The sequence below is a fragment of the Acartia tonsa genome, chromosome 5 (assembly GCF_053477335.1).
Source record: "Acartia tonsa isolate MP-2025a chromosome 5, ASM5347733v1, whole genome shotgun sequence".
NCBI lineage: Eukaryota > Metazoa > Arthropoda > Copepoda > Calanoida > Acartiidae > Acartia > Acartia tonsa.
Window position 1 is genome coordinate 9,815,788 of NC_137264.1, and position 23,549 is coordinate 9,839,336.

Here is a 23,549-nt window from a genome sequence, read left to right on the forward strand (position 1 = left end):
ATCAGATATTTTATGATTAAAATTCATTCTAAATTTTAAAATATGATTTTTAATAGTTGAAAAGTGCGTCAGCTGAGAAACCTTACAAAATTGATGTAAATTTTAATAAAAACGAATGTTAAAGAAAATGTCCTTTTCATAATCTATCATTAAATAAACACTGGCTCGTTTTCGTCTTTATATGACGTTTTATTATCTTATTTTTCATTTGGGGAGCTTTGTTCAGCTGTCTATAAGTATTCTGAGCAAGACAAGCAATAAAAAGTAGTTTATTTTGTGTGTAAATTCCATGTTATATCCTTAATATTTTCTCTCCAGCAATATTCTTTGTATATTTTACTTTTTCTAACCTAAATCCTAAACATACACACATATACACACACACAAAAACGCAGGAAATCTATTTTTAATTTTTGTGTATCTCAAACTCATAGTAAGAAATAATGTTTCAACAAGGATGCATTTGTTGTTGAAAGTGGTTGCTTTATATAAATCATGTGATAAGGTGATGATTGGGGGGGAGTGGGGAGGGGTATGTGATCATGGGTATGGGGTGGGTGGGGGTGGGACAATGTTTTGTTGCACAGCCTCTCATAACAAGGATAAGTCACACACAACCTTCACTGACAGATTCTCAACAAAACTGAGGCTTCTCAACTATACAACTAGTAAGAGGAGAGAGAGAGAGTTGATAAGCCCAAGAGAGAGAGAGAGAGGAAGAGAAATAGTTCCTTCCTTATCAGAGGTCCTTTACCATTCCTCACACTTGCTGTCTCTCAGAATCTCCCTTATTAATCCTTGTTTCTCTCTCTCTCTCTCTCTCTCTCTGGGCACAAGAGCTAAACACCCCTTGATTCAGTGTGCCCGCTAAAATAGACTGGTCCTATTTTTAGCTGCACTTGTTTTCAACTTTTTTGTCTAATTAGTTATTGAACCTTCTATTATGATTTTTATATCAAAGTAATTAGAAATCAGTTTGTAGTTCAAAGATTAAAAAAAGATCTAATAAATATTAAAAAGAGGATTTGTCAAGTTTTTGTTATTATAGTTTTCAGAGCAAATAGAAACGGTTTTTAATTTTAACTGAAACTCAAAGATGTATAACAACGTTATTTTATTCATTGGCTTAAAAACTTTGGGTCATTTTCAAACTTACTAATAATTTGATCTATATTTATCGTCCATTGTCTTATCTCTGTCTAAAACAGAGAATAAGATATTTTGTCTTAAATCTACATCCCCTTTAGACAAATTAAGAACTTGCAGCAGCAAGCTAAATAACACCATTCTCCCCTTTCATAATATTTGCTAAAATAGCTTCATTTAAAATGCATTACAACAACAAGCTAAAATAAGTCAACCAACCCTTTGGGGGGTGGAGAGGGGGGGGGGGGTTATTCTACCCCTTCCCATGCTGTATATCCTACCTACACACAACATACTTGGTAACCAACCCTTGTTTTACTCCACTCGCAGGCCTTATGAACCTCAGTGAAGGCCGGTATTGCCAGATGATGGGGAAGGGGGAGGGGGGTTGAGTTGTAATAACTCCGTTTCCCTTGAAAATTTCTCCCCTTTAAGGCCCATGGACATCCTCTCTTACTCTAGATATATAATACACATGCTTTTCAGATCCATATTCACAACATTAATGGCACAGCAAATTTACAGGTTACTGGGCACAATTCCTATTGTGAAAGCAAAGAATATTCTCTGCTTGAAACCTTCTTATATATAACCCCCCCCCCCCCCGTCTCTCCTCCTTGAAAACACCAGAAATGGAATTGAACTGAATGTCAAGAGTGCATCATACACAAATCTCACCCTACCATATACAAAAATATACAATATTAGGTGTGAGTGTTTGTGTGTGTGTGTGATTTTGTGTATACATCTTTGGGAGGGAATAAAAGATGCAACTTGTTAAATGATTTGGCAAATTTGGTATCCAATATCTCTTGTAAAAACCAAGAACGATTATGTTAAATAGTAATATAGTAGTATATGAAAATGCTTTGCTTTAAATCTCCTTTACTTATGATTAGATTAACTTGTCTAAATTTTGATATATAAACAAAACTTAACCTCGTATAATTTCAATATGAAAATGTGTTTACACCTTGCAGTGTTGTTTCATTGAAAGTTAGTGCCTTGCGCTTTTCAAAGTCAAATGCTTTAAATATTTATTTACAATTAGTTTATTACACCTGCCCCCCCCCCCCCCCCCAACCTTCATACGACTTCTCATTACCACAACTCTTACCCCCCCCCCCCCGCAAACTAACACCTCTTAATTAGACCTCCAAACTTTATTTAAAGCGTAGATTATATATCTATAATACAAAGTAGAATGATGTCTGTCCGTCTGTCTGTCTGTCCGTCCCTTAAGATCTCGGTAACCACTGAACCGATTGGATTCTACTCTTCAGGGAATATACCTACTGGTCCTGTGGTGGTTTTAGGCTATTTTCTTGGGGGGTGGGACACCCCCAACCTCCCCAAAAACAAAAAAATCACCCCCATTTTTTTTTTTTTGCTGAAGATTTCCTTGGTCCTTTTACGAATTTCGCCAAAAATTTTTTTTGATTACCTCTTGGGTCAAAGCCCCTAGAGGCTAGGGGCGAAGCCGCTAGTAATTGTAAAAGTATTAATGTATGTCATTGTCACGACAAAGGTTTAACATAATACCAAACTGATAGTTATTGGATAATTTAGACTTAATAAAACCTTAAAAAAATCAAAGGGATAGTTCTACGAAGTGTATTTAAAGAGTTAAGGTACTTAGAGTAGTGAACTTTTATGTGTCTTAGTAGAATATATTAGGCATTGGATAGATATGATTATATGTTAAAGAATTTTTAACATTGACCAGACCAAACTTTTTTTATTTGACAATATCTAAAAAAGTTAAAGTGATTTGCCACATAAATTACATGAGAATGGTCTATTTTTTTTCCAAATATGTATAGCCAAAACACCAATATCAGCGAATCTTTTTCCACATATTTCACAAGAGTTATAAAAAAATTGAACAGGGGTTCCCCTTGGGACAAGTTACTTAAAAAACATAGAAAATAACGTTCGGTTCAATATAGGACGGGTTTTCTATAGATTCTTTTTTAAAAAAATATAGAAAACCGTCCGGTTTACTTACAATATACACATTATCTCACGCGGAAATAGCAACTAACCATGAAACATATATATATATATAAAGACCATTCTCAAGTAATTTATGTTACAAATTACTAACTTTTTTAGATATTGTCAAATAAAAAAAAATCGGTCAGGTCACAATCATATCTATCCAATGCCTAATATATTCTACTAAGACATGCATATAAAAAGATCACTACTCTAAGTACTATACTAAATATTTTATCGGTCATTCTTTGTTGTTATGTGTATTTTGTTGTATAAAAAGTTAAAAGTTTAAAGTTCTATTAACTAGTAAATGCTATCTAAAGTTGTATTTATGACAAAAAAGTTTTTGCCATATATAACATGTAACGAAGTTGAAAATAAAAATGAAAAACTCATTTTTTAAGGAAAATCCCTGGTCAAATCTTTTAATTTTAATCAATAACTTAATATTATGCACTACTACGTTATTTAAATAGAAAAAAACTTACAGTTCACTATTTTTTTAAAAATGCACTTCGTGAAACTATCCCTTTACATTTAAAAATTGGCCAAAAGCTTCGCTAATGTGAATGTTTTCTACCTTGGCCATTTAACCTAACACTAAATAGCTAATTTTTTAAAACTAACAATTAACTAATGGCTTTAGAGAAAAGTTTAACTTTTTATCAATGGAATTATTAAATATTCAATTTTTTTTATTTTTACAAACACTTTGCTTAAGTCAAACCTACATTAATAACATATTAATATTTAACCTTATCCTAATGTATTAGTGTAGTAAGTTTTTTTGCCTGAAGCATAAAATTTCCAAAACTACTAAACTGAATGGGTTCTCTATTTTAGTTAAGCTTCACACAGATCCTGTGATGGTTTAAAGGCTATTTTATAGTCAGATTTATTTCTTGGAATAGATTTGAGATAGTTTTTTTTTTCAACTTCTCTCTGTCCGTACAAAAGAGCCCCTAAATTCTTGGGGTGAAGCCGCTATAGAGAAGATACTTATAGGTCCTTTAAAGGCTATAATATCACAATAATTCTCAGAACGGTTTAGGGCAATTTTATTGCCCTTCCCCGTCCATATTCCAGAGACAAAGACAAAAGCGACAAAGTACATAGAAAGTTGAAGATATAAAAATGAAGAATTATGAAAAGAAGAATTTCTTGTGTTAATTTGCTGGGTATCTCAGTTGGATACGGTGATGTGTGCAGTTTACAAACAAGGAATATAATTTTCTATCATAGGCGTTGCAAAAAAATAAATATTTTAGATCTAGAGCCCTACCCAGTTATTAGACTAATTAAAACACAATGAAGGAACAAACCGTTCATATCATTAATTAGAACGTGTACACATTTGGCAGTGATTTTCTTTATATTTCGACGTCTATGTATTACAGTCAGCTTTGGGTAAAGCTAGCATGATAGCATAAGATAAAAAAAGATACTATTAAGATTTGGTATATCCATCAGCGTTGCCCCTAAGACTACTTACAGACAGAAAGACGGACAAAAACTATTGCAGAGTAACTTTGCTTAAGTTCTAATATTTTGCGTAAAAAATCAGGGAATTGAAATAACTCAGAGATGCTATTCATCTAAAAGTAAAAGAAAACGAAGGGATTTCTTGCAAATCTTGTTTTTCATCAATCTTCGTGGTTTAAAAGCATTAATTCCTTTCCTTTACCTCGACATAAAAGAACTTGATCATTTCTTAATGTCTCAGTTGGTTTGGAGTCTTGATATAAATTGACTTTTCTTTTTTCTTATTTATTATAAAATTTAATAAGATATTGGAGAATGGCTTTTGCTAAATTTGCGTAAACTATCTTCAATTTTAAAAGTTTTAAAGCCCTTAATTTTAAAAAAGCACTAGGTAATAAAGGGGGGAGGCGGATGTGCCACTTTTTGAAACCAAAAGTAAAACGTGCATGATCTCAGTCCATAAAAGAGTTACAGCTCTAAAATTCTGCACAGCAGTTTCTTTAGTGGTGAACAATATCAGGAACTGTGAAGAAACGGCGGCGGAACCGCCGCTACCGCCGAAAACGGCCGTTTCCCGCCGAATTATTTTTTTGCCTTTTCTCGCCATAATAGACAATTATCAATCATCTGAGATAAACTTTTTTTTTCATAAAAATTTGCTTATATTTTCACTTGACACTTGTAAGATTTTAAATTTTTTTTAATATTGACATGTTTGAAATATTACAAGTGTCAAGTGAAAATATAATGGAAATTTTTATACAAAAAAAATTTATCTCAGATGATTGAGAACTGTCTAATTTGGCGAAAAAAGGAAAAAAACGGCAGGAAACGGCGGTTCTCATATAGTTCTCCACAAAAGCAACTGCTGTGCCGAATTTTAGAGTTATAACTCTTTTATTGGCTGAGATCATGCACGTTTTACTTTTGGTTTCAAAAAGTGGCATATCCGCCTTCCCCCTTTGTTTAGGAGATTTTAGAAAATGACCAAGGCAGTTTTTAAGTCTATTTGGAAATTGTCAATGGGATTGGAGGGGAACTACTCTTATCAAAATAATATATCTTTCAGGGTAAACTTGGTGTTAACGCCCTAGCAGCTAGGGATGAAACTATAATATCAAAATATAAACTATATAGATTTGAAATAATTCATCCAATGCAGTTAAAAACGTCATAAACAATACACAAATTCTCACACAAACAAAACACATTCTCATTCATGAGCACAAACAAAAACCTTAATTCCTTCTTTTAACCATTCACATTGGGTTCAATTTGGACAAAAAATAACAATCAAGGCTATAAACTAAAGTAACAGGATGTTTATATGTCTTTTAGTTCCTTAAGATCTCATAGACGGCTATTTTTAGGCTATTGGCTTCTTGGAGGGGGGAGGGGGTGCTAATATGCCAACAATATGCCACCTCACGAACAAAAAATCTAAGCAAACTTCATACAAAAACTATTAATTCCAAAGCCTATGAATTTTAACCTGATTTGCATATTTGGTAATTATAATATTTTCTATGACGAAAAGTTGAAAAGTCAACAAACTTAAAATTTTATCATGGGAAATCTTGAAATGAAAACTGTGCTCCTCACCAGGGGGAGAGTGGACATTGGACTGTTTATTATTCTAGTCCCCAACGATTTAAAAAAACTGTTTTCTTAATCGTTGGCTTAACAAGTTGGGGACTTTAGTTGAATTTTGATTGGTTGGTTCATTCATCAAGTTGCGAATTCAAACGTTTCAACTACTAATTATAATCTACAGAAAGGGTAAATTTGTTTATAATCCTTTTGATTCCTGGCTCCTCACATATATGTACATATATATTCATGTTTTAGATTAGGATAGATGAATGTATTTATGGACTAAATTCTACTTTTTCCTTGTATAAATATTGTAGTCCAGGTTCACTAATACATATAGTTTCTTACGTATTATATAATTTAGGCCCATGAAATATTTGAATTAATAAATAGGACAATTCTAACATGCCCAACATAACGTTAAGAGCCATCCATTACGGACGGACCTACCCTGGTTATAGAAATGTTTTTTCTTTAATAAGGATGATTTAAAAAGTCGTGCATAGGAATACATAAAAATAATTTGAAAATCGGACCATAAACACTAAAAATATGGGGAGAAATGTGAAAAATATAAAAATAGCCAAAAGCCTGCTTAAAAGCAGTCCGACCGCCATGGATGTTTAATAGTTGATTATGCTCCTTAATAATGGTAATGTTGTCAAAAAGTTTCATCCTTCTATCTTTTATAGGAGCCGACAAAATCACGTTTCGCCCACTTTGTCTCTAACAGACGAACGGATATTTTTAGAGTAGCTTCGCTACTAAAAATGTTATGAAGGTGTGTGTAGTAACTATGTTCCTAATATATATTCATTGTGTCTGGTATGATGCAGGGACGGAGGGGACATTGGGCTGTTTATTACACTGTTCTCCAAAGTCTAATAATAAGTTTTCTTATTTGTTGATTTAACAACCTTTGTGACTTTAATTGAATTTGATTGGTTTGTTCATCAAGTTGAGTATACAAACGTTTTAACCAATTATTGTAATCTACAGATTGGGTAATTTTGTGTATTATATTTTGGGATGTAAATCAATTTATATGCCATTGTCTTATCCCTTTAGATCCCTGGGAATGATGAGTAAGCTTCACACTGAATAATAAGTCAAAACTAAATTACAGGTTGCCAAAGTTTTTTTTAAGTGAAGCTTTTCTTTAATTAGGGTAGGTCTATACGTCTATGGCGGATAACTTATCATTGATTTAGTCATGTTAGAATTTCCATATGGTTTCAACTTAACATGATGATTCCTGTAGCAGTTAGGTAGGATTTATAACAGTATATCCAGTATAACTTCGAAAATGATTAATATCCGCTAAATTAGAACCGGTTCTTAGCCAAACTGAAAAATTATGTACAGCATAGTATCACAAACAATTTTTAACGAATATTAAATTAAAAATCATAAAACTAATATTACAATCTATCATTTTAATATCCGCGGGAAGCTGTCTATAATACGATGCGATAAATAACTGTTATTGTAGATTTGTATAAAGTTTAACATGAGTAAAATAAATAAGCTAGGAAATATATATACTTCCTAATTTCATTTCCATTTATATTCTATTGAAATATTAAACTATTCTTTTGTTGTTCTAAATTTAGCAGAGCCTCTTTATTTTATCAACAAGGAGGACAACATCAAGCAATGCACAAAAAAACTTAATAGTACAACTTTTAAAAAATAAAAACTTTACCATACAAAAAGAGGGGGCGGTTGTGACACTTTTTGAAACCAAAACCACAGGAATTCAACTTAAGAAAGTGTTACAGCATTGAAATTTGGAATGACAGTCGCTTTAAAGAGGTACAATGTGGAGCTGTGAAAAGTTGGTGAAACCGCCGTTAATAACATTACCCGCCAAAAAAAATCTCCGATAGCGGCGGTTACGCCGCCGATTCTTCACAGTTCCACATTGTACCTCTTTAAAGCAACTGCCAAACCAAATTTCAGTGCTGTTTTTTAGTTGAGTTCCTTTGACTTTTAGTGTCACAACCGCCTCCCCCCTTAGCAGTCTATCTTATTTAGCAGCTAAGAAAATTACATTTTCCCCATAGTGTTAACAACTGACGGACGCACGAAGTGAAATATATTGTAGCTTCTATACTAAAAAGAACAAAGAAAGACGTTTAATGTTTCATTTGATATAAATAAGAATTTTTATTTACACCTTTTTAGTATTTAAATAATATTTAAAAGTAAAGTACACATTGTAAACAATTTGCTAACCATGAGATAGAAAAAGGATATTAAGACAAGACTTTTTTTGCGGAAGACAGAAAAAGGATAAATTTTTTTATAATTAGCATATTTTCTCTTTTGCAAAGTAGAATGGTCGTCCGTCTGAAGCTTAAGATTTCGGTATTAGAGTAAAACACAGGAGGGGAAAGGGGTTAAATAACTGTATTTCCCTATTTCAATGACCTTGTGCCGACTCTCAATTGGGTCAACCAATGATGTCGGGGATATTAACACAGTCAAGTGGCAGAAAACAATTTGCAAGCAGACGGAATTGGTCACTGGAAAAGTGGAGGAGGTAGTAATCTGTATATACATCTATACTATAGATCTGTTATCCCGGTAATTGCTGAACCTATTGGATTCTACTCTTCAGGGAATATACCTACTAGTCCTGTGGTGGTTTTAGACTATTTTCCTAGAGGGTAGAACACCCCAAACCACCAAAAAAAATGTTAGGGCAAAGCTCTTGGAGGCTAGGCACGAAGTCGCTAATTTAGAATACAAATTAATAATATATCTCTTTATTCTGCAATTTTAGTTTACGTAAAAACTAAAAATTTTACTAAATGTACATACATACATGCACACATATAAGAATTACAAAAAAGAATTTATAATGAGATGTAAAAAGAGGAGGGAGTAAGGGGGCGGAGAGAATAAATTTTGCCAAGGATCTAAAGGGAGAAGACAATGGCCGACAAATTGATCTTCTACGTCCCCAATGATGGATGATTCAAAATGACCCTTTATGTAGATCAAAATTAGTAGTTAAAACATTTGAACACTCAATTTAATGAACAAAATTCACATAGGTCCCCTAAGTTGTTGCGGAATAAGAAAACATTATTATAAAACTTTGGGGACTAGTGTAATAAACAGCCCATTGTCCCCTCTCTCTCTCTGTATTTTGTCCTCTTCCATTAATGAACTCCATTATGCATCATGCATATTCTGCTGCAAAATTCAACTTTACGCCAAAAAATTGTAGGAAAAGTTTCCTTTCCTTCCACAATTGTACCATAGGAAGATGTGCTTCAAATTTTATGCAACTTTTACTGAAAAATTTTCTTAACATTAATTATTTTCATAATTCATTTGGTAGGTAGATAAAAACAAACAAGGATGACAACATCCATAAAAGCGAAGCTCTAAAACGGTAGGACAAACGGACATTAACACTTGTATAGTGTCAGAACTGATTAATCAGAATAAAAATGTATAAGAGTCGATGTAAAATTATAAGTAAATTTGTTGAAAAAATGCTTGATACAGAATACTGATTATGGACATACTGACATTTTTATAACTTAATTATAGAGTTGATTCGCTTATAATATTGTATTTTGTTGTCCCAGGAATCAGTATACAAAAAATCAGATCAATCGGATGATTAGATTACATCAAAATTTGTTGTTAAAAAAGTACAAAAAATCAACATATTTAAAATGGACGTATGGACATTTTGGTAATGATTATAGAGTTGCTACGCTTTCTAAATCGTACCTAAATACTATAGGAATGACTATGCAAAGTTTGAAATCGATAGGACAATTCTAACATGCCCAAATAAACGAAAAAGCTATCCGTTACGGACGGACGTACTGACGGACCGACCCTAATTATAGAAAAGCTCCGCTTTTAAAAATTAGGAAATCTTTAACAAATAAATCTATTAAGGTTTAATTTAAATTTTGAAATAAAACAATAAAATAAAGATAGAAACAAAATAAAGTTTATTCTAAATTTTAATTATAGCAATAAAATGATAGAAACAATATCAATTTCTACACTTTGTACAATGTTAGTAGAGATGGATCCTTCCAGGGTTCTAAAGGGATAAGACATTGGCCGATAAATTTATGTACATCCCCAATGATGATACACAAAATTAACTCTTCTGTAAATCACGATAAGTGGTTAAAACGTTCACCTAATGAACCAACCAATTAAAATTAAAGTCTTTAACATATAAGAAAACTTTGTTACAAAACTTTTGTCACTAGTGTAATTATCAGCCCAATGTCCCCTTCCTCCATGAATGAAAACCTAATTGAAAATTGTCAAATCAAAGTGCAGGGACGTTTTCAATTTGATGGCTAACACAGGATTGTTATTATTTTTTTCTAAGCTTGTCTATAATTAGGTAGGTCGGTCCCCCCATAAGGGATAGCTCTAATAACGGCGTGTTAAAATTGTCTAATCGACTTCGAACTATGGATAGTGATTCATGTAAAACTTAGGGTTTATTTAGAAAACGTAGCAACTCTATTAAAGTTACCAAAATGTCCGAACATCCTTTTAAAACATACTGATTTTAACAACTTAATGTACGATGTTCTATTCTATTCATGTGGTTTTTAAATAATGATTCCTAGAACAATATTTAAGCGAAGCATCTCTATATAATGAAGTTTTAAAAATGTAAGTATGTCAGTAACAGGATCCTTTCTTTAGGAAATTTTGAAGACCATAATATCATAAATTGTTTATTTTGTATGTATTTAAATACTTTCTAAAAGTTATTTAAAAACTAAGAAAAACTTGAGCTACAAATCAAATAGAACGTTTTGTGACCAACTAAGCAATTAACTAAAGAAACCCAACACTGTACCAACTAATACAGAAAAAAAAGTAATTCCACGACAGTCTCATTAAGATTTCCATTCTAAAAATGTCAAACACAGCTTTTTTCTTAATGAAATGATTTTCTTTTTTTTTCCACACCAGTGAAAATAGGATATAAGATGTGGAGAGACAGAAACATCTCTAGTGATTAGTTAAGACAATTGTCCGTCTAACGAAGGACACTGTTAGCTACAGGACATATTCCTAATTAATTCTTTTATCTATATAATAAAACATTCTTTTTATACAAGAAAAAATGTAGTAATATTGGTTGTTTGCTCACAATATATATTTGTGTATTTTTTTTTACAAATTCGTGTTATTAGCAGGGAGGAAGAGAGGATGTTGGGCTGTTAATTACACTAGTCCCCAATGTTTTATTACAACATGTTCAACTTTGGGAACTTGTATTGAATTTTGATTGGTTGGTCATTATTTTCAGTGTCAAACATTTCAATCACTAATTTTAATGTAAAAAAGGGTGAATTTTGTGTATCATCATTAGGGATTTAAATCAATTTAACGGCCATTGTCTTATCCCTTTAAATATCTGAGTTTTTAGACCTTTCTAAATTAATATTCTATCGTTGTAAATAAAAATAAGGAATATGCTTTATAAATATTTTATTTGAACTGACTAAAATAGATTTGTACCCAACTAACTTTGCAAAAAAAACCAAACTTTACTTTAATGAGATTTTGTTGTTTACAAAAAGAATAATAACTAGTTTATATTTTGCACCAACCAAAGTTGAAAAAAATCAAATAGCTAGAGATAAAACTAACTGAGCAAAAACTTTTTCTGATAAATAAAATAAGTTATTCTATGTTTATATAAGAATATATTAAGTATGTTGTATGTACTCTAGTGAGGCTCAACAGATTTCCCATACTGATATATACTTGCCTAATCTTATGCATTAAGAGGCATAGAGTAGGGCCTATATGACAATATGCATACACTTGTATTGGTTTCACAAGAATAAGAAAATACAAAGTTACAAATGATCATAGGATAATAAATTTGAAAATGGTATTGATCTTAACAAAATATTACTTACCCTACCTTGTATGAATTTTCCTTAATTTTGTTTTAATATATATTTGGTACTTGGAAAACCCACAGGGTTGAAGCACCGCAGGTGTAGGCTTCGCAGGAATAGGCACAGTAGGGTCAGAAAAAAATGACCCCCCCCCCCCCCCCACTTGCTTATTTTTTTAATATGAAGGGTAGAGTTTTCAGTGCGCCATAGACAATTTGAGGGAAATTATATAAAAAAATTCCCTATGTACTTCATGTGTAGCAGGCTGAATGTATGTGTGTTTTTAAAATCTTAGAAACGGCAGATCCAGGACAAGCGGAGAGAGTGGAAGAAATTACCCGGTCCCCAAACAAAGGGGGGGGGGGGGGTTAATGCAACCATCTCGTAATCAGTGAGCAAATGGCACTTAGAATTCGAATTTTGATCTGGAATTTTGCATGAGTAATCCTTGGTAGGTCTATTTTCCCTAAATTGAACAAAAAGTTGGAAAAGTAACGGCTAACGGCTGGCGGCTCAGCAGTTTAGCCATTTTAAAAACTATTTTCAAGGGAAATCATCACGAAACCTATCCCAACATAATTCTCTATGCTGCTCCAAAACGTTTTCAAACGGTTCTAGCCGCTAGTTGCTGGTACTAGAAATCTAAAAAAATTTTTTGTATCATTTCACATGATTTAAAGCAAAAATATGTTTCAAAAAGTTGATTCCTACATAATTAATGGCAGATTTGCCCTAAAAATAGCCAAAAAAAACGGCTAAACGGCTGAGCCGTTAGCCGTTACCTTTTCAACTTTTTGTTCGATTTAGGGAAAATAGACCTACCAAGGATTACTCATGCAAAATTTCAGATCAAAATTCGAATTGTAAGTGCCATTTGCTCACTGATTACGAGAAGGTTGCATTAAACCCCCCCCCCCCCTTGTATAATAATTTAAAAGTTTCCTAAATAATATGATAAAAAGAAATGGTATTATATTATTGTATTGGTTGTAGGCCCTGAGTGTTGTGTATACAATAGTCTGTATAATTGGTAAGTCTTGTAGTATCTACCAAAAGATTCGATAACTGATAACATGCAGACCTAATAATATTTTTTTCTTATTCATTTTTCTTCAGGCATTTGTCAGGGAAAAAGGATAAGAATAATATTATACACTAACTTTTTCCATTTCAAAAATAACAATTTTTCAGTATTCCAATACTGATAAATCGAACATGGTGCTGTCAATCAATGAAAATCTACCAAATAATTTTGTCCTTAAAATATTTCCCCCTTAACTTGCAATACTCTTGGTATCTTAGATTTATGTATGTAATATTTTAATAGAATGAAGATTTTTATCATTTTACTTAAGTTAATTTAGAATCAATAAATCCATAATTTTAAGGCTCAAAAAAATTTAGTCGAAAACCAACCTAAGTTCATTAGGTATCTAAAAGAATTTTAACTAATAACAATTATAATTATAATTCTATTCCAAAATGCTTGAAAGTGAATTGAATTATCAAAATTATGAAACCAACTTCTTGAATAAAATCTTACTGAAGAAATTGCAAAATTGCAATTTAAAAACTTTGAAATTGAAGAAAGAGAGAAGTAATCAGAACAAGAATAGATAGATAAACAGGCAGTGGAGCTCATCTGTAGATAAAAACAAGGAATAGATAGATAAACAGGCAGTGGAGCTCATCTGTAGATAAAAACAAGAATAGATAGATAAACAGGCAGTGGAGCTCATCTGTAGATAAAAACAAGAATAGATAGATAAACAGGCAGTGGAGCTCATCTGTAGATAAAAACGAGAATAGATAGATAAACAGGCAGTGGAGCTCATCTGTAGATAAAAACAAGGAACAAAAAATTACTAGAAATAATTTCGTGATGACCAATCGATAATTTTTGATTTTTAAATTATAGAAGAGATGGCATTCTTCACCAAAGCCACAATTTATATTTATATATATTTATAGAATATACCAGTTTTTAATTTCCGATGGGCCGAAGGTCTGGAATAACAAAACTGGTTTAAAATGTAAGATTTCTTTTTGAATAATCGTGAAAAATTTGTCTGTAAGAGTTTTCAGTACGGCAGTGAACCGGTTCCTATCCAGCGGCGGATATTAATCAGTTTCAAAGCCATACTGGAAATAGAAATTTTTAAATGCAAGAAAGATTGGTTTATTAACAGAGCTCTTAAAGGTAGGGGGGGGGGGGGGGGGGTAGGTTGTGCTAAAATTCCGTAAAAGTGTGAGTTTTAAGGCTTAAAAACAGTAGGTAGTAGAACGATAATATTCACTAAATTTGTGTATACCTTATTGAAAAGAACTATAGACAAAATTTTCTTTTCTTCATAAGCCCTAAAACTCACACCTTTACGGAATTTTAGCACGACCTACCTCCCCTTCCTCATCAGTGATAGTAATAATGACGTAGGTATTTACTAAATATACAAAAATAAATCTGAATACCAGAGAATCTAAAAATATTTCTATTCAGTATTAAATCTTTGACGTGGATTAAATTATAAAATAATACGTAAATCATATAAATATTTATCATACTAAATCATACAATATATATTTATGAATAGAAAATTTGTATATTGATTTATAAATACTCTTAAATATGAAATTACGTAGGTATAGCAATATAATTGGTTTTAGTTAAAATAATTAAAAACAAACAACAACAATATTGACGTCCTGTAATTTAATAATAAAAGGGATAGGACAATCACAAAGAAATTAATCTTTCCCCCTTCCAATGATTATCTAATAGAAATATAAAAAATTTTAGATTAATTTTTCCATCATTGAACTCTTCCATCCCAAAAATAGTATTCTTGTAAGAAAGCTTAAAAAAATGTAAAAACAAGAATAAATATAAACAAAATAAAATGCGCAAAGCTTTCTTGCAAGAGAGGTTTCACTTACCTCGTCTGTATTGTCATCTGATTTATCAAGATCCTGAAATAATAATGTAATGCAGAAGCTCAATAAGTAAAAAAAAACTATGCGGTAGTGAAAAATGACCTTTTATTATCAATGTTAATTTCTCTTACTTAAATAACTTACTAGAGGCCCCAAAAGGTACCTGATGAAGGGGGGGGGGGTGTATATTGACCCTCCACTTTCCAGTTTATTTTTTTTTGTGGAAAAGGCTAACGGCTCATACCAAAAAAAAATATTTTTTTGATTTCTAGTACCAGAAACTACCGGTTAGAATCGTTTGAAAACGTTTTGGAGCGGCAAAGAGTATTGTGTGGAGATAGGTTTCGGCACGGATTTGCCCTAAAAATAGCCAAAAAAAAATGGCTAAACGGCTGAGTCGCCAGCCGTTAGCCGTTACTTTTCCATCTTTTTGTTCGATTTAGGTAAAAAAAGACCTACCAAGGATTACTCATGCAAAATTTTAGGTCGAAGTTCGAATTCCAAGTGCCATTTACACATTGATTACGAGGTGGTTGCATTAACCCCCCCCCCCCATATTTAATCAAATACACTTACAAAAAAAGTTCAACCAGTAAAATAAGACTTATCAGTTAGCAGCAAATATAAAAAAAATATTACTTACGTCCATATCGATGACACCAGTAGATCTTCGTTTAGGTTTCTTCTTCCTGGATATAGCCAGCTGGGTTGGGGTACTGGGGCTACCAATATCTAGATAAATAATAAGCATTAATATCAACAGGTCCAGGATTGATTCAGGCATGTTAGAATTGTCCTATCGCTTTCAAAGATGGGTATAATTTGAAAAATGTAAAATCTATATTAGTCAAAAATTCATTTTTTAACATACGGATTTTTAGATTTTTTGCTATAAGGTGAATCCTAGGCCGATCGGAAATAATGCTAGCGTAGTATTTTAACCCTATCATTACGTCTTAAAATTTAAAAATTAAGTATATTGTTGAGCTTCGCCTTTATGTACGATCTCATCCTTTTATACTTTTTAACTATTGTTTAAATCCTTGAGTAAGGAAAAGTTGAGGATTTGTAAAACCAAATTATTGTTTATGTTAATGGTGCGCACATATTTTACAATTTTACAATATGTTTAAAATTATACAGAGATGAAGAAAAAAGTATTTGGGCAAAATATTACTCAACAATTTTCCACAAACATACTTACATATAAAAAAGTTAAAAATGAATAATAGGGGATGAGAAAACAGATTTATTGTATAGATGTATATAGAGACAACTACCTCCCTTTCTTTTTCAAAGACCACTTTCGTCTGCTTCTAAATTATTTTCTGATACTTGGCTGTGTTACTATAAGCGAAACGATTGCATTGGTTGATTTTCAATGACCCAATAGAAGGGTTGCACAAGGTGGTTGCGATGGGAAGATACAATTATTTAGCCCTTTCTCCCTCTAGTTTTTTACCCTAATGATGAGAGGAGGGGCGAGGGGGTTGTATAGTTCATTGAGTGGAAGAAATTATTAGGGAGGTAGTTCATTACTTAAGATCAGATAAGGTTATGTTATATTGGGCAGGTTTAAGGCACTCTGCATGAGTGGTTAGACATAGAAAAAAAACTATACACACTTATTTTCAATTTATTTCAAATATAAGGGGGTTGGGGGAAGGGTCATCTGTGTGGAAGCGCTCATAGTTTTTAAGCATTTATTTATAACTTTGTCTCTGATTTATGATGAAACCAAAATATTCTTCTTTGTTCTAAAACATTAAAGCAAAATTCTGAATATTTTATATATACAATACTTCAATTATTTAGAAACCCGCGGAGATTTTAAGTACATTATACATGCACTTGTGACTGCACTCCTTGCCTCGAGAGGCATCAAAATTGTATTATCTATATAAATTGATAGCCATATTTTGGTATATGAAATATCCTGAAGACAATTTGATTGCAGATCGTTTTGTCTTGAAGTCCTAATTTTGCATTATAATTTGAAATAAGCTGTGCCTATTTCAAGGCAATGACATTAGAGTGAAACACTAGAGGGAGAAAGAGTTAAATAACAGTAAAACACTAGAGGGAGAAAGGGTTAAATAACTGTATCTCCCCATCACAACCACCTTGTTCAACCTTTCTATTGGGTCATTGAAAATCAACCAATGGTTTCGCTTATATTACATAGCCAAGTAGCAGAAAATTATTTAGAAGCAAACGAAAGAGGTCTTTGAAAAATGAAGGGAGGTAGTTGTCTGTATATACATCTATATATAGATCTGTTGCAATGACATTCCTTCCGATTCTACTATCCGATGGTATTTTTTAAGCGTCTTTGAATTAAAATTAAATAGGTACGTTCCATGGAATCTTTCATGGAAATCTTGTGATGAGGTAGGGTGGGAACACTGGCCTGTAACTCAAACTAGTACCCAAGTTAATAAAACCACGTTTTGTTACCCATAGAATCAAATTTTGGTTACTTTGATTGGTTGGTTTCTAATTAATAGAGTATAAGCTTGTCTACCAATAGTTTTAATCAGCGTTGTGGAGCCAGAGCCAGGATCCGCGGAGCCACTATAATTGCTAGAGCCGTTATTTTCGTTTAAAAACGGCTCTGGCACCGGGTTAGCTAAAAAAAGAACTTTTTTTACTAATTATAATTTAGTAACTCTGTTGTGTCGTGTGTAAATGTCCCTTTTTAAGTTTTTATATTTCATTTTTATCAAAAATTGAACTTTTAAAACCTTCAAAAGTCAAAAATAGACTGTCACTTGGCAAAAAAAATATGTTGAGTTTTTCTTGATTTTAGGTCGGAGCCGGAGACGCACCAAAATCAAACGGCTCAGCAACGCTTAAAACTTTTAATCTAGAGAACAAGTGATTTTACTCAAAATAAAATTATTGGGAATGTATATAATTTTATTGTTGAACTTATCCTTAAAATCCCTGAGTATGAATAAAATAAAATACTTAATAACCTAATTTTGAATTATATCATACTAACTTATAAAAAAATCTTTATATGAATAATAAATAATTCTGCATAAGTTTTTAACCCAGGCTTAGTTCTGCCCAAATTGTCCTATAAATACTGGAATGGTTTTATGTTATTTCTTTCCAATATTTAATGGCTTTCAAACAACTTTTCCTAACCTCAAATTGAACTCACAATTGTTCTACAACAGAGTAATGTTGAAAATACTGAAATGACAAAATCCACCAAAACGAAAAGGATTAAAATAATCGTGGACCAGAGCTGATATGCTTGAAATAGCATGACAAATAATTTAATAAAAGTGTCCAATCCACAAAAGTTCCTGTCAAGAACTGACCCCTCCCCGCCCCCCCCCCCTAAAATTTTTAAAATAAATGAGGGAGGTAACTCATTAGCTACCAAATATAACCTAAACATAAATTAATAAACAAACAAAACGAATTTATTTCAATATTAAAAATGGGGGGCGGTGACGTGTTTAAAAAGGCACTTAGAAATTTGATTAAATTTTCAAAAGTTTAAGATGTGTAAGAGAAACCTATATCCCCAATACTAAAGACCTTTCTTCCAAATTTAACCATGACCTTGGAATATAAAAATTTATTTTGATTATCCAAATAATGCAGCAAAATTATTAAATTGCACAAAATTATTATTTTAAAACCGTATATTCTCATAAAGAAACTTTTCTATAATTGTTTATTTCGTGATGTGTAAAATGCCTAATGTGTTAACATTTGACTTTTGCTGTTTTACTTTGTATAATAGTTTGCTGTTGTAGGATGACAGCCTCTTCAGTAAAGATTGTGTATATATTTCAGGGATATAAAGGGATAAGACAATGGCTGATAAATTGAACATCCCCTATGATGATGCACAAAATTACCCCATATGAAGATTACAATTAGTGATTGTTACAACTTAATGAAACAACCAATCAAATTTCAACTAAAGCCAACCAATAACAAAAAGTCATTATAAAACTTTGGAGACTAGTGTAATAAACAGTCCAATATCCCCTCCCTGTCTGATATATTTCAAGTATTTTCCTATAACCAGACCAACTTTTATATTAGACCTCTAGAGGAAGAGATGTATATTTCTTTTAAGTATATAAGCATAAAAGGAAGGTATATGCAACCTTATATCTAAGATTTAGCTGGTAGATGGAAAGAACTTTTAAACAAGAATATTAAAAACCTACAGACAATCTAAAATAGCTCAAAGGGCCATCTCAAAAAATGTCCATCTCAAAAAACGCCTATCTCAAAAAACGTCCATCTCAAATAATGATGCGCTTGGCTAGAGAAAATGCTCCTAAATTGCTTCTCTCTCTAAATTCGACCTAATTTAGATGTTGAAAATGTTAGCAGATTAATTTTGTAAGGTGAATAGACCCACATATATCAAAATAGCCTAAAACAATTCAATTATTAACCTTAAAGATGACCATCTAGACTTTTTGTAGATCTAAAGAGATTAATAAATTCTCACCTGTAGGGTGTAAGGTGTTGGAGTAGGTTGAAGAGAAGGGGCGGGTGATCCTGCCGCTGCCAACACTGCTGGCAATACTGCCGGTACTCTCTGCAGACGACAAGTGATGGCTATCGCTGCTGATTCTATCGCTTGCAGCTGTAGTCGAAATTGTCGTGTGATGGCGACCTGATTATTCAAGATATAAAAATAAGTAAATTTAGTTTTTTTTTATGTACGGAAGGAATTTTTTTTTAAATACTTTAGCCAAAAAACATTTAAAATCCGATAATAGATATGGCAAAGGAGCAGGGCACTATAAAAAAAAACACAAACAAAATTTTTTGAGACCTTTATTTTTTAGGTCCTTTGAGACATATTTTAAATTGATGGAAGAAGTAAAAGTTACACAATAAAAGAAGAAGTAAAAAAAATGTATAATGCTTATTTTTCACTCATTATTTATGAATATATTCTTGCCTAATATTTCATTAGCCGCCTCGCGTCGGCTCTCGATGGTTGAAACCGGTTCTGTGGATGGTTGGCGGGCATCTGAGTGTCCATGGCGGCCGCGGCTGTCCTCAAGTGTAAACTGCAACAGAAAAGACACACACATAAACACAACCACGTCACAAAAGTGGCATTCTTGTAAAAATGTTAATACATAAACACCAAGACAACAAAAAAACATTAAGATATGTGGACCAGGTGCAGTTTACGGTATTATATTTCTAGTATCTATTCTTTTAGATTTTTTGAGATATTCGATCCCAAGAACGTTTTACCGTAAACTGCATAAGATCCAGATATTTTATAAAAAAATACTTAGTTTATGAAAATCAGACAAAAAAAATGTGTTTTTAAACATGGAATTTATGTAAATAATTTTGTTTTAGCTAATTTTTTAAGGTCCAAAAACACGTACAAGAAAATACAATAATGTGATGAATATATTATAAGAAAGTTCAATAAATTATTAACTTTAAGAACAGCATTTAATCTAGCGTAAGGGAGTAGTTGGTTGCGCTAAAAATCCGTAAAGGTTGTGAGTTTTAAGTTAAAAACAGTAGTAGAACGATAAAAATTTATGTTAACTTTTAGAATTTTTTTTGTCTATAGTTCTTTTCAATAAGAAATGAACATATTTAGTGAATATTATTATTCTACTAATATTTTTAAGCCTTAAAACTCACACCTTTACGGATTTTTAGCGCAACCTACTCCTCCCTTTCTAGATTAACTATGTGCTAATTGAACCTTTTCTTATGTCTTCATGGAACTATCTTGTATATTTCAAAAAGGGGACTTTCCACGAACAAGAGCAAGTGATTCTAAGCACCTTCCAGCAGTGATTCTAAATATTTTTTTGGTGAATATACTAGGGTTCTGTGTAATATCATTATATCGATTTCAAAATTAAATTTCACCATGGTTTTATATGAAAAAACTCTGAAATGTTAGGCTTTATTGACTATACACCATCAAATATTTTGTTGAGTTCAAACTGCTGTGACACAAAAGTAAAGTTTTTCAATAAAAAATGTTAATTTAGAAAAATGGATGGTAACTTGTAATATTATAAATAGTTTTATTGGTTACAGCATTTGATTATGTTTTGGCGTGTTATTTTATTTGAACCTTTGACCTCAACAAAACATTTGATAACATTTCTTCAAATAATGCTCAACATTTCAAAGTATTTTCCATACAAAACCATGGTGAAACTTGATTTTTAATTCGATATAATGATATATAACACAGAACCCTAGTATATTCACCAAAAAAAAACATTTAGAATCACTGCTGGAAGGTGCTTAGAATATCTCGTTCCTGGATAGCCCCTTTGGTGATAAATTTAAATACCTAGGTACCTTTAATGAAATGCATTTATCTAATTTTCAAGGATATTATAATCACAAGATCAATAAAGCTCACTAAACACAGTTACACACGGATGCCAAATAATAAGAGCTTAAATTTTAATAAATCAATTTATTGGTTTTATTAAAATAATAGGGTATAATCCATTTAAACTATAATATCAACCTTTATTTTGAATTGAGAGCTTTTTAATCAAAAAGAACTTAAGCTTAAACAAATTTCTAATTCTTTAGCTCAATCAAACGCTGAGAAAACAGGATGCGTCGCTCACGACTGATAAAGGCCCGGAAGGGGGCCCGATTTTAAAGGGTTGATTGTTTAAGTAATATTTTCAATTTGGCAACCCGCGGCTATAATTTGTAATATGCACTACTCAAGTTGAACTTGGGATTGTGTTTCTAATTAAAGTAAGGATATGTGTATGTGTTCTGTACCTAGTATAGAATTAAAGATTATATTATACTAGCGGCTTCACCCCTAGACTCTAGGGGCTTCATCCTAGGAGTTATTGTGAAGTCACGTGGGCTTGGTCCCAAGAGTGGGGGGGGGGGGTGATTTTTTGTTTTTGAACCCCCGAAGAAACAGCCACACCCACTACAGGACCAGAAGGTAAATTCAGTGAAGAGTAGAAACCAAACGGTTTTGCGGTTACCGAGATATTAAGCTTCAGACAGACAAACGGAATGACAGACATTGTTCTACTTTGTATCATATATATAACTACTGGGTTTTATATCAAACCACCCCCTATTTTCCGTCTAAAAAAAGATGTAATAATGTAAAAGAATTTGATTGAATTATTTCTAATTAACCTATCCTAGCCTATCTGTTGTTATAGGCGTAATTATTAATTGCTTTATCCTTTTGAATAAGATTAATCAAAGTTGATAATTTAAGTTAAATCAACATACACATACATAAACGTACTTGTAGGTATTACTTAATAAAACTAATAATTTAAATCAGTTTGACTTTAAAATAGCAATTTTTTTTTTTTTGGGGGGGGGTGTCAAAAATTTATTCATCGTTTAGTATCCAGATATTTACGGATTAATCCGAAGGTGATTCAGATAACCATCCCTGTTTAAATAAAATATTTATAAGTTATGCTGCTTCAAACTTAAGTCTGACCTAATTATTCCAGAATCTGAAATTTAAAAGAATCTTCCCAAAATTTCATCCTTCGCTGGGCAAACAGTATTTAGCACTTTAAGTTAGTCTAAAAGTGTGTCCAAGGTCTTATATTGTAGTTTAATAACAAAAGATTTGGTAGCCATTACTAGCAACATCTTATTATGATCTTACAGATTCAACATTTCTAGAAACCCTTTAAAGTCATAACTTTGGATTAAGAGAACTGGAAAAGTCTCAAAATATTTATACAATTTTAAATTATATTAGAAATGAAAATTACTTCACAAAATGAAGAACAAACCGGTTTTTAAAGCAAAGTTACTATGCTATCCTTGTATTATGATTAAAATGGATTACTAAAATAACTGAAGAATCATTTTCTAGTACTAAATTATGTTTAAAAGTTATTGAGGGGTTTTCAAATTTGAATATTCTCAGGTATCGTAAGGATAAGACATTGTATGATATATTGATATACAACCTTAATTATGAGAAAATATCAACCCCTTCTGTAGACTAAAATCATTACTACTAGTTTGGAACAAACCAATCAAAATTCATTTGAAGTACCCAATGTTGTTATAAAAGCTTTAGGTAACAGTGTAGTTTTTATTCCAATATCCTATCTATGAGATATTCCATTAAGTTCTCATAATTATGCTTCACTTTTAATGGACAAAATCGTTCTGGTTCAAAGTTGCAAAATATCTGAAGCAAACAAAAATCAGCAAGTGCAGTGTGCATTACAAATTCTTTTCAGTGTCAACTTCGACAACATAAAAGGAAACTTAAAATCTGAAATATTCTAAAATTCCTTAATTTATTTCCTTACCTTTAAAAATAAAGCAAGAAACAAAAGTTCAAAAACATTCACCAATTTTTGCTTCAAAAAAGGATTATGAAAATGAGCAAAAATATCATTTAAACTTGAACAAAACATTTAAAAACAAGGATGACAACATCCATAAAAGCGAAGCACTGAAACGGAAGGACAAACG

At 31.8% G+C, this 23,549-nt stretch overlaps 1 protein-coding gene across 11 annotated transcripts in view; it reads right to left on the bottom strand.

Moving 5' to 3' along the window:
• Mbs (Myosin binding subunit) overlaps positions 1 to 23,549 on the bottom strand; it is a 152,749-nt gene that overhangs the window by 61,936 nt on the left and 67,264 nt on the right. For 9 of the 11 annotated variants that reach the window (XR_013879468.1, XM_080160175.1, XM_080160182.1 and 6 more), the window contains 4 exons: positions 20,017 to 20,128; positions 19,558 to 19,725; positions 15,712 to 15,800; positions 15,072 to 15,104 (listed from right to left, as the gene is read on the bottom strand). The exons of the other annotated variants lie outside the window; for them this stretch is intronic. Coding sequence is in view for 8 of the 9 variants with exons in the window: in XM_080160175.1 (XP_080016301.1) it covers positions 15,072 to 15,104; positions 15,712 to 15,800; positions 19,558 to 19,725; positions 20,017 to 20,128 (402 nt within the window). In the remaining variant the exon portion in view is untranslated. The remainder of the gene's footprint in view (positions 1 to 15,071; positions 15,105 to 15,711; positions 15,801 to 19,557; positions 19,726 to 20,016; positions 20,129 to 23,549) is intronic. 11 annotated transcript variants of the gene reach the window in all.